The sequence below is a fragment of the Hylaeus volcanicus genome, chromosome 9 (assembly GCF_026283585.1).
Source record: "Hylaeus volcanicus isolate JK05 chromosome 9, UHH_iyHylVolc1.0_haploid, whole genome shotgun sequence".
Taxonomy (NCBI): Eukaryota; Metazoa; Arthropoda; class Insecta; order Hymenoptera; family Colletidae; genus Hylaeus; species Hylaeus volcanicus.
Window position 1 is genome coordinate 676,066 of NC_071984.1, and position 12,662 is coordinate 688,727.

The 12,662-nt window shown below is 35.9% G+C and overlaps 1 protein-coding gene across 1 annotated transcript in view; it reads right to left on the bottom strand.

Annotated features, from left to right (window-relative positions):
* Window positions 1-12,662, bottom strand: part of LOC128881952 (uncharacterized) — a 164,891-nt gene that overhangs the window by 62,487 nt on the left and 89,742 nt on the right. Inside the window, exons 21-24 of the mRNA XM_054133425.1 lie at window positions 11,775-11,807; window positions 8,576-8,686; window positions 3,337-3,383; window positions 1,750-1,919 (exon numbers count right to left, since the gene is read on the bottom strand). Coding sequence (XP_053989400.1) covers window positions 1,750-1,919; window positions 3,337-3,383; window positions 8,576-8,686; window positions 11,775-11,807 — 361 coding nt within the window. The remainder of the gene's footprint in view (window positions 1-1,749; window positions 1,920-3,336; window positions 3,384-8,575; window positions 8,687-11,774; window positions 11,808-12,662) is intronic.

A 12,662-nucleotide genomic window follows, 5' to 3' on the forward strand; every position in this document is an offset into this window, starting at 1 on the left:
AGATAGAAATTCAATGTCTATTGTCAGTACCAAATGATATGGACAGCCAAAATAAATTTTTTTTCATCAGTAATTATTATGCACAATTGAAAAGTAGTTTTTCAATTCCACTAACTATTATTATGAGAACATCAATATCCAAAAAAAGTAGTTTTTCCTTGATATCTATTACAAGCTACAATACTAGCATTTCTCTAGTCAATAACGCTTATTGACAACAAAAAGACTTGTCGATATTTTTTAATCGTTATTTGTAACCACAACGTTTTAAAAGTAATATATCTTTGATGATGTGTTTTTAACATTTCTATAATTTTTTGTATAGAAATTATTGGTCCCTGGCTCGGACAGCTATGAACAATATAGGTACGAGCAGAGTTGGACGAATTTTATTCTCGATGATGAATAAAAAATAATGGTCTCGAAAACGTAACGAATTTCACATGCATTTATAAAACAGTAAAATTCCAAATAAAAATGGAATGTATGTATAATGAATGTATATAACAAATGCATGGAATGGGCGTACAAATTTAAAAATGCGCGTGCCTTACAAATTTATAGCAAATACATTTCAAATTCTCAACAATGTTAAAATACTTAAAAAAAAAAGTTAAAAAATTTTACTACACTGTAAACCTACATAACAAAATTGTGAAAGATCGTAAGGCGTTCATTTTTGAAAAAATATCTAAAATTCATTCTTAAAATATTCTTCACATTTATTCGAGAACAACTCACACGAATAAACTGTTAATAAAATTAATTTTTCTCGAAAATGTATCCCCATTCAGTTTCCTTTTAGTTTTTATCCATTATTTAGACAAAATTAGGCAAATCGAATTTAATTCGAATAAATCATCATAGAGATCCCATTCGAATAAGAATTTATTCGAATAACGTCCAACTCTGGTCACGAGTCATGCTTTGTACTTTTCACTCGATGTATTATTCAAACCGTGGAAATTAAACTCTTAGGCTTTGCGTTCGACGTACTACTCAGCAATCGTAATTAACAACGTTAATTAATTATTATTATTAATTATTCTAATTGTGAAAGTTCGCGTAAATTAATTATTATAATTAATTAACGTCAGGCAACGCAAAATGTGATCGTATGACACGTGTAACAAACGAATTTTGAAATGAAAACGATGAATAATACTAGAGTAACTCGTCTGAAGCAGCGGTAAGCTATTACAAGCGCAAGATCAGCGGACTACGAACACGTAATTCAACAATTGCACGAAAGGAATGCTTTAAATGTCATCGTGGATTCATTCCGAAGTGTTTCATGAATTCTTGAAATGTTTAAATTTCTGAAACGGTACATGAAAAATCGTATTTACAGTCTGCCGTTCTTGTTAATTAAATAAATGTAAGATTCGCGCGATACAAAGCTGTCGGAGGGACGAAAATCGTTAAAGGAGTAAACGCGTTTTATTTATGAAAAATTCGAAACGTCATGCTCGGTGGCGCAATATGCAACTCCAATCTATAAAATAAAAGTTCAGTGACACGATAACGACCATGCACAGACTTAGTTAAACACACAGCTACAGTTAGTGATTAGATAAAAAATAATAAATCAAACACAACGGAACAGCTGTATGCACACATGCCTGCTTGCAATAACGTCAAACACACACACCCAAAAACAAATTCGTGTGAAATGTAATCGTTAATTAAAAATGTTTGAAGAAAAAAAATAAAAAAGTATTTTTGTATGAATTATTCTAGAGGACTCACCCTTCGGTCGTTCGGGAGCTGGTTTGCGAAGTCCATGAAGGGGCACGTCACCGCCGCTTTGCACTGTTTTGTAAGCCAGTCTTTGCTCGAGTTGACTCAAAGGACTTATGTCTTCTTTGCGACGAAACACTAGCGTAGAATCACTCTCGTAGCCTGATTCTTTAAGAGCACTGCGAACAAACGGTGTCGAGAAGTTTTATACGAGTTACAATTTTATTTTAACAGTATAACGTTATATTTAATCATAAATACTTTGGTGCAAGTAGAAAGTTGTATAATTTTATAGATATATGTTTGGGTACTTTGAATTTGAATTTAATTCATTATACATGGCGTCATAAAAATGTTGGAAGTCCTTGAAAGGGGAGGTTCGGGAGGTGATTTGAAACAACTTTTTCCTTAGCGAAAATGTTGTCCGAGGCTTCGTTATGGAGATATTTAGAGAAAACCATGGACCAATCAGAGCGCGAGTATGCCGCGGTAAGCGAGGCTACGCGCTAGTCGACCGCCCTCCGCCGGAATCCTCGCGCTCTGGTTGGTCGAGGGTTTTCTATTAATATCTCCTTAACGAAGCATCGGACAACATTTTCGCTAAGGAAAAAGTTGTTGCAAATCATCGCCACCCTGTATATACAGGGTGTCGCAAAAATTATGGAAGATCTTCAACAGGGTGGTCCGGGAGATGATTTGAAACAAATTTTTCCTTAGCAAAAATGGTGTCCGAGGCTTCGTTAAGGAGATATTTAGAGAAAACCCTTGACCAATCGGAGCGCGAGTATGATGGGGAGGGCGGTCGCCTAGCGCCGTAGCCCACGCCTACCGCGGGCGATCCGCCGGCATGCTCGCGCTCTGATTGGTCCGGGGGTTTCTGTTAATATCTTATTAACGAAGGCTCGGACAACATTTTCGCTAAGGAAAAAGTTGTTTCTAATCACCTTCCGAATCACCCCTTTCAAGGACCTTCAATATTTTTTGGACACCCTGTATAGTTGCAAGTGGGATCATCAGGAATACATGTGCAAACTAAATGTGGAAGGATTGGTCGCATTTGAAAAATTCCTTGCCGAGTTACATCAAAAAATAGGAATTTTGAAGTAAACATTAAGAAATTCAAGAATGTTTCCAAATGGGAACATAACTGCTTATTTAACATTATTTGTAGAAGATTCCATCTCGATTGGTTAATTTCTTGTCGAATTACATAAAAAAAAAAGAATTTTGTATTAACAATAGTTATAAACATTAGGAAATTCAAAAATGTTCCCAAGTGGGAACATAATTAATTATTTGACATTATATGTAGAAGATTCCATCTCGATCGGTTAACTACTTGTCGAGTTACATCAAAGAATAGAAATTTTCCAATAACAATAGTTATAAACAATTAAAAAATTCATAAATTTATGTAAATGTTAAAAAATATATATATGTACACATGTCGAATAGAGTAACCTGCTCCTTTGCGAAGTCTATTAAAAAGAATCTTGTCCGACTAAAAAAATAATACCTCACTGACTGTTAAAAGTATTCCAAAAAAATTGATATTTCTAAAATTACTAAATCTATAAAAATCCAAAATACACTTACTGTGCCATATACGGTTTCGCTGGACGGTTGTTTCGTTGATCGAATGGCTGAAAAAAGAAAAGAAAAATTTATTTAATCGCTCTTGTACAAACCTACATCGAACTTCTGGTACGTAGATCATGCTCTCTGCACTTTAATCGGTATAAGGTGTATCGATAACGTTCACGACAGCTTTACAATCGAAAAAGGCAAAACATCAATTGACATCGTTTTTCTCGTATATACAGAGGGTGACCCAAAAATGTTGTAACACCTTGAAAGGGGTGGTTCGGGAGGTGATTTGAAACAACTTTTTCCTTAGCGAAAATGTTGTCCAGGGCTTCGTTGAGGAGATATTAACAGAAAACCCCGGACCAATCAGAGCGCGAGGATCCCAGCGGAGGGCGGTCGCCTAGCGAGTAGCCTACGCCCACCGCGGGCGCTCCGCCAGCACACTCGCACTCTGATTGGTCCGGGGTTTTCTGTTAATATCTCCTTAACGAAGCCTCGGACAACATTTTCGCTAAGGAAAAAGTTGTTTCAAATCACCTCCCGAACCACCCCTTTCAAGAACTTCCAACATTTTTGGGACACCCTGTATACAAACGCATAATCAATAGTGTATCTACAAAAATATCGATCGGTAGATACGTATCTCATGCGACATTCGGCTAATGCTAAAGCGCAAATCAAAAACTATGCAGGACAACAGAAGAGCAAATGATATGGCAATTTGTGTAACAAAGCTGACACAGACAGAGAAGACGGAAGAAGTAGCGAACCAAAAGAGAAAGATACTACTTGAACCGTAAATACCACATTTCCATTAATACAATTGTATAATACAAGAAAGTATAAAGACAGCAGAGGAGAAATACAACATTATATTTTAGTACGAATCGAAAGGACGCCCAAAAAAACACAACGATCTCATTCGAAAGGACTATTGCGAACTTTACTGGGCTCGTGGCTTGTCCAGGGTCCGTTAAACCTCCCAGGGTCTTAGCAAAAATAACAGAACGCTTCTCCAGACGTCGAAACGTTAATCCGGGCGAACTGGGAACGTCCGTGAGAGAAAAACGCGCTAGAAGACAAGGGTGGACAAAATGAAGACGATCAGACGGAGCAAACGTACTTACAGGCAAGTAGACAACACTCAGAGCGACAGAGAAGCAGACAGTGAAGGAGAAAATGGGAAAGAAAGAGAAAAACAGATATAGAAGAAAGTCTAATGGCTCCTTCAAAATGTTCGTAGCGTTCTTTGATAAATTATACCATCACCATTTGAAATATAGACAGATACAGATATACAATTAGGACAGTCCTAAGAAACTCTAAATATGAATATACATTTTTTAAACTACTTTTTCTGCTGTGATTAGTGAGATAGACAAAACTATATTTTAATCATCTGTTTGATACTTTGCTTTTGGTTACAAATTTATCGTGTCAACCATGGAAAAAAATGACAAAATTTCACGTGGCTATAACAATGACCAAGAAAAATATGTAAAATAGATTACAAAAATTTAACAGTTTAACACGTCTATTGTTAACTATAAAAACATTGACATTCCACAATTATTTGTTATGTTGATTATTTATTTTCTTGTGAAGGTAATAGCTCCTTAACCTCTTGAGAGACGAATTTTGAACTGATTTTTTTGACTTAATCGAATATTATACTATATAAATTAAAGAAACTTTCATTCATACATCGATTTTAATATACAAATATGCTGTCTCGGTTTAATATAATATACAAGGTGTTTCCAAAAATGTTGAAAGTCTTTGCAAGAGATTCGGGGGGTGATTTGAAACAACTTTTTCCTTAGCGAAAATGTTGTCCGAGGCTTCGTTAAGGAGATATTAACAGAAAACGCCGGACCAATCAGAGCGCGAGGATGCTGGTGGGCCGTCCGCGGTAGGCGACCGCCCTCCGCCGCTATACGCGTGCTCTGATTGGTCCGGGGTTTTCTGTTAATATCTCCTTAACGAAGCCTCGGACAACATTTTCGCTAAGGAAAAAGTTGTTTCAAATCACCTCCCGAACCCCCTCCTTCGAGGACTTCCAACATTTGTGGGACACTCTACATTTTTCAATTGTAAAAGGTATTATAACAGTAGGTAACGACAATATCCGTCATAAGGTTAAGTTTCAATTCTTTATCTACATCTATCCAAATATGAATTTCCATAATTAACAGCACTCTAGTAACAGGTGATCAAGAACATTCTATTTTGAAATTCAGAGTGTCTTGAAGTAAGCTGAACGAAGACTTGCGAACAGAACCAAAGTTTGACCTGCGTCTGAAGAGGATTCAGCTTAGCACCAAATGGAATTAGAAAACTTATACGGGTCGCATTTAGAACAATGAAATATAGCAACTAGGGAAAAATAAATCGAGTTATCCTATACGTGACAGTATTATAGGTATTTAATAGAATAGTGTATAATACCCCATGGTGCAACGCAAAGGTAGAAGTAATTATTGTTTGACAAGTAAATGAGTGAGTCTTATGACCTTGACGAAGAACTGAAGAATTGACCTTGAAGAATTCACTCAGGGACACTCACAAGGAAACATCGGTGAGTGATACACTCCGATTTTTATGAAACTTGGTGTACTTGTTTGTGGAACCTTCCAATGAAGTGCGCCATCTTCAATTCGTGCCACTTTTGCGTTTCAAGGGAGAACTACCTTTTTTGTCCGAGTTATAAGCCCCCTTTTTACTTTTGTGCTTATAACTCGGAGACCATAAGAGATATAAAAAAAAAAAACGTTCAAATAAACATTGCACTGTTTTTAGAGGTCTATAAGGCAGTATCAACAAACTTAAAAAAAAAATTTTTTTTCAAAAATTGACTCCCATCTCCAAATTGTTTAAAATTATGATTTATTTCTATATCAGTAAAAGCGTTTTTTTTATTCTGAATCCAACGATATGTATGAGTTTATGGTTATCATACTTGGAAATGATGTAATATTGTAAAATTGTCGCTCTAATAGGCGATATTTCGAATTCTTTAGAAATTTTTTTCTCATACATAATATAAGACGCTCGTATATATATTATTTAACAAAGCATGCTTCATTGTGGACGAAGATGTGAAAAATAATTTTTATAGACAATCTTAGATTTTGACCAAACTTAAAGGGCAACCGTTGCGAAATCTTAAAAAAAAATATTCTTTTATTTTTAAAAAATTGTACTTTCATTTTAGAAAAGAAGTCTGTATATGTTTTTTTGTAGAGTTCTATGAGATCTACAAGGGAAAAAAGTTTCAATCAAAAATGTTCATTATTAAGAGAACTACGAATTTGTTAAGATCTGGCCTCTTTTTACATATTTTTCCGTAAAAACAAAACTAAACAAGTGACTGTTTCGATTGTTTTATATTTTTTAATAATTCTTCGTACAAAGACGCGCATTTTCCCGGTTTGGTCATTAAAATCCGTCTACCTTATCAAAAGTTATGATTTTTTCAAATTTTAATCGAGAATTTTGATCGAAAATCTATATTGCCCAGTAACCTGAATTTGGTAACAGCTAGAACAAAATTGATTAGACGAAAGTTGTTCAGTATGAAAACGTCCAAAAAACTGCGAGCACAATTTTTATACAGCGAGTGGCGAAAAGTTTCATGGTGGGGGAAATATCATTAAAAATACGTTTTTTTAAATTTTGTTACTACAGTGTCATAGAATATTAAAAACCATTAAAATTTGTATTCAAGTTTTTTTCGATATTTCTTATCATTTCCGAGTTATAAGCGCAAAAGTAAAAGCTAAGTAGCATAATATGATTGGTGCTGGAAACAGAAGAAGACGTAGAAGAAGAAGAAGAAGTGGCAGCTAAGATTGTCTTTAAAAATTATTTTTCACATCCTCGGCCAAAATGAAGCATATTTTGTTAAATAATATATAGGAGCAACTTCTATTATTTATGAGAATAAAATTCCTAAAAAATTCGAAATATCGCCTATTAGAGCGACAATTTTAGAATATTACATCATTTCCAAAGTATGGTAACCATAAACTCATACACATCGTTGGATTCAGAATAAAAAAACGCTTTTACTGATACAGAAATAAATCATAATTTTCCAAAAATTTTGAAGGAGGGTGGGTAATTTTTGAAAAAAAAAAAAAAACATTTTTGTTGAAAATTTGTCGATATTGGTTTATAAGTCTCTAAAAACAGTGCAATGTTTACTTGAACATTTTTTTTAATATTTCTTATGATCTTCGAGTTATAAGCGCAAAAGTAAAAGGGGAGGCTTATAACTCGGACTAAAAGGGTAGTTTCTCCCTTGACACGCAAAATTACCACGAACTAAGAATGGTCCTCCTTATTGGAAGGTCCTACGAATAAGTATACCAATTTAAAAAAAAGAAAAAGAAAGAAAAAAAAAGTCGAATTGAGTAACTTCTTCCTTTTTGAAGTCGGTTAAAAATCAGAGTGTATTGCTTACCGACGTTTCCTCGTCAGTCGTGATACGTTACCGACCGAACCTACATTCTTTCACTATTGTGTTTGTTAAAACACTATTGTGATTGTTATTACAATCCCTTTCAATAACCACGCTAAAATTCGCTACGAACATCGCGCAGGAACCAGCAGACAGAGCGATAGAGGGCGAACGTCATCGTGCACTCTACTTGTCGACGATGTTGCATCCTCTAACCCGTGTTGCCGACGGCTGAGCGTTGGCGGTGATAACAGAGGGTGTCGTCGATAATGGCGATTGTAGCATAATATGATTGGTGCTGGAAATAGAAGAAGACGTAGAAGAAGAAGAAGTGGGCGAGGCGCGTTGGTGATGGTGATGATGATGGTGGTGGTGATGGTGGTGATGGTGACGATGCCGTTGCTGCTCGTCGGCGGTCGCCTGCAGGAGGGTCGATCGTGCAGGGATCGATCTGTCGCTGTTCGGCGTTACCGATCGAGCCGAGCAACTGTCCGGCAGCACGAAGCTCTTGGACCTTCCTTCCAGCATGCCGGCGTGCCATACGCAGTCCGCATCCCGTTCGAGGGGTCGCACGATCCGATCGTTTGGCGCGCTGTTGCCGGTTCTCGACGCCTCAATCGTTCTCTCGTTCGAGCGATCGAGGTTAACCGATCCCGGATAATCGACCAGGCTCATGCTCGACCACTGCTTCGGTTTCGTTTCGCGCGGAGATCGCTCATTCCCGGTTCGACGCGACTTTGGGACAACCTCGACGGTTTTCGTGCTGCTGACCTCTGATACTCTTACATTGCGACTAGTTTCCGGTCGGTAGGAGAGGCTTAGAACACGGTGGCTCAGCTGCGCGTTCCTCAGCTCCTCCATCCCCGTACCCTGAGGACGTCCATTCTCGTTCAACCACTGTCGGGTTGTCGTTGTTATTGTCGTGGTTGTCGGCAGGCGGCGTCCGAGGACCAGGGGGGATGTGATCCGGAAGCGTCGGAGGTACACACGAGCGGACACGATACGCAAACACCAAAGATACAGACACACACACACACACACATGGGACATCGATCACGAGAACGTGTGGGTTAAAGGGGGTTGGACACGATTGATATAGTGATCGCCGAGACAATACGGTCGGTACTCGTCGGGTTATCTTTGGAGAGAATTGGGCTGGGACAAAAGGGTTTCGGGGAGGGGCGTTTGGAAACGGGGAAGTCATGCGTGGCACGATACGTGCGATTAGGTGCACGGAGACGTGACACACGGAAAGTCAATGTTTGGGGGGTTATTGTAGACCGTCCAGTACTCTGTTAGATTAATTATGAATTATGAAATGGTGGACATATACTTATGGGTGTATTTATGAATGTGCTTTAGCGATTCAGGTTGTTGCAAGGAATCTACTGGCTGTATATATTTCAGTTGTGTGCGTGAGTATTTATAGTGTTGAGAGATTCTTTATTTTCGTCTAAATGCGCCACGTCGAGGTTATGTATTGTCGAAATAGATTCAATACAGGGAGTCCCAAAAATTTTGGAGGTCCTTGGAAGGGGTTCAAGAGGTGATTTGAAACAACTTTTTCCTTAGCGAAAATGTTGTCAGAGGCTTCGTTAAAGAGATATTTAGAGAAAACCCAGGACCAATCAGAGCGCGAGGAGCGCCCGCGGTAGGCGTAGGCTACGCGCTAGGTGACCGCCTTCCGCCGGCACATTCGCGATCTGATTGGTCCGGGGTTTTCTGCTAATATCTCCTTAACGAAGCCTCGGACGACATTTTTGCTAAGGAAAAAGTTGTTTCAAATCACCTCCTGAATCACCCCTTTCAAGAACCTCCAACATTTTTGGGACGCCATGTATAATGAATTAAATTCAAATTCTGAGTAACCAAATATATATTTATAAAAATTATACAACTTTCTACTTGCATTAAATTGCGACGAAACACTAGTGTAGAATTGCTCTCGTAACCTGATTCTTTGAGGGCACTGCGAACAAACGGTGTCGACAAGTTTTATACGAGTTACAATTTTATTTTAACACTATAACGATATATTAGGTAGAATTGAAAGTAATGTCGTTTCTTTTATAATAAATTTAAACAAATTTTTAATAAATTTCTATTTTTATTCAACTACATAATCACCTCTGTTATCAACAGCCTTTTGCCATTTAGTGTGCAAATTTTCAATGCCATATCGATAAAAATCAACGAGCTGATGAGTGATAAACAAGTATTTAAAATTGCAAAAACGACACTCACCTAGTATTTAATTATAAATACTATAGTGCAAGTAGAAAGTTGTACAATTTTATAAATATATGTTTGGTTACTTAGAATTTGAATTTAATTCATTATACATGACGTACGAAAATTATTGGGGTCCTTGAATGAGGTGATTCGGACGGTGATTTGAAACAACTTTTTCCTTAGCGAAAATGTCGTCCGAGGCTTCGTTAAGGATATATTTAGAGATAACCCCGGACCAATCAGACGGCGGAGGGCGGTCGTCGAGCGCGTAGCCCACGCCTACCGCGGGCGCTCCACTGCCATCCTTGCGCTCTGATTGGTCCAGGGTTTTCTCTGAATATCTCTTTAACGAAGCCTCTGACAACATTTTCGCTAAGGAAAAAGTTGTTTCAAATCACCTCCCAAACCATCCCTTTCAAGGTGTTACAACATTTTTGGAACACCCTGTATGTACAGAGTGGAGGTGATTTGAAGCAATTTTTTCCTTAGCGAAAATGTTATACGAGGCTTCGTTAAGGAGATATTTAGAGAAAACCCTGGACCAATCAGAGCGTGAGTAGCGCCCGCGGTAGGCGTAGGCTACGCGCTAGGCGACCGCCCTCCGCCGGCACACTCGCGCTCTGATTGGTCGCCGTTTTCTGCTAATATCTCCTTAACGAAGCCTCGGACGACATTTTTGCTAAGGAAAAAGTTGTTCCAAATCACCTCCTGAATCACCCCATTCGAGGATCTCCAAAATTTTTGTGACACCCTGTATAGTTGCAAGTGGGATCATCAAGAATACATGTGCAACTAAATGTGAAAGGATTAATCGCATTTGGTAAATTCCTTGCCGTGTTACATCAAAAAATAGAAATTTTGCATTAACAATAATTAGAAACATTAAGAAATTCAGAAATGTTTCCAAATGGGGACATAATAGACACAAAAAACAAATAACAAAAAAATAATATTTCGAAATGAGTAATCTCCTCCTTTTCAAAGTCGGTTAAAAAACGAAAAAGTCTTTCTGTAGTTGCATCATAAAGCAGCAAATACAAAAATGTTATGATAACATTTAAAACTTGTAATATAAAGATGTTGTCAAATCTCTGAAGTGTGTAACTGTGTCTGTTTCTGAAAAGCAAATAGATAATTTGCACAAAATGAATGCTATGCCCAGTTTCAACAAAATTAATCGAATATTTTGATTTAATAATACACTAACTAAAAATATAAATACTTCCATATGCCTATGTCCATTATTGTGGTCCAGTACGAGATTTACAGAAATATTGAAAGAATATAAATACTGTTAAATAATGTAAATAAACAAATGATTTGCAAGTATAATATTAATACACGTATTAATTGCATTTCTGATTAATGATTTTTATTAATGACTTTATTAACGATTAAATATTTACGTGCTTTAATTTTGGACGAATCAAGTGTCAAGAGATACTGACGTGACATATCTTAATTAATAAGATAGTTGACGAATTCAAATATAAATACAAATGTAAAATGTCATATTTAAATACGACGAAGTTAATCTTACTTTCTTATTATTGTTTTTCAGTATAATTAAAAATGATGAAAGGATAATTTGGACATGAACTATCACTTTTCATTCGTAGACTCGAGTACATTATCAATTGAAAGAATAGAGAAGGAAATTGACAGTGGATAGGAATTGATAGAAAAGAAGTATCGAGAAGAAAAAGTAGAGTTGGTCCTTATACAACTACGATTAAGTATAAAAATAGCGTACCCCATCAAATATGTCCATGACCTCGTCCCACCACTAGAAACATAGAATTGAATATAATGTTAATATATGCACTAATCGTATGAGGTTAAAATGGTTTCAAAATAAAGATAAACACAACTGAATGATGTACTCGATTGCTACTTTCCATCTGAAAAAACATACGTACCATGGCAGTATTTTTAATTAACTTTTAAATAATTCTCAAAATAAATATATTTATTTAAATGCACAACGTAGAACTGATAATAAAATCGTTTTCGTTGAATGCGAGTAAATTATTTATTTCATCATGTGTTTTGTATTATTATCATGTCATAACATATTTATCTACATAATTATTAAAAATTGATTGATTTTACAAAGTAATATTCATAAATCTGTAATTTGGAACAAGAGCACAGTTGTGTTGTAAATTATTTTTGTTTATCTATTCAAAATAAGTACATGGAATACATGTAAATGGAAGAGAAGATAATCAATACTTTTTTTTAACTGTTTCCTGAATAAGCATTTCTGGGAAATACACATAAACAAGCATTTTATTGTTTATATATATATATATATATATATATATATATATATATATATATTGTTTATATATTTTGTTACATATTTTATTACACAAGAAATAATACTAATAAGAAATTCTATTATTATACTTATTTAATAAGTTAATAAATATATTATATATATTTTATAATATTGTTTTATTTTTCAGTGAAATCGGATACTGAACATATTTTTATATTATTATTTTTACTCGTGAACAGGTTAAGAAATATGTATTTTGAAATCTTCTTCTTTTTTCCAATCACAAATGTGTAAAAAGCTACATCAATATTTTAATCCAAAAATCGCAAAAGAAATTAAAAAAAGAACAAAATAATT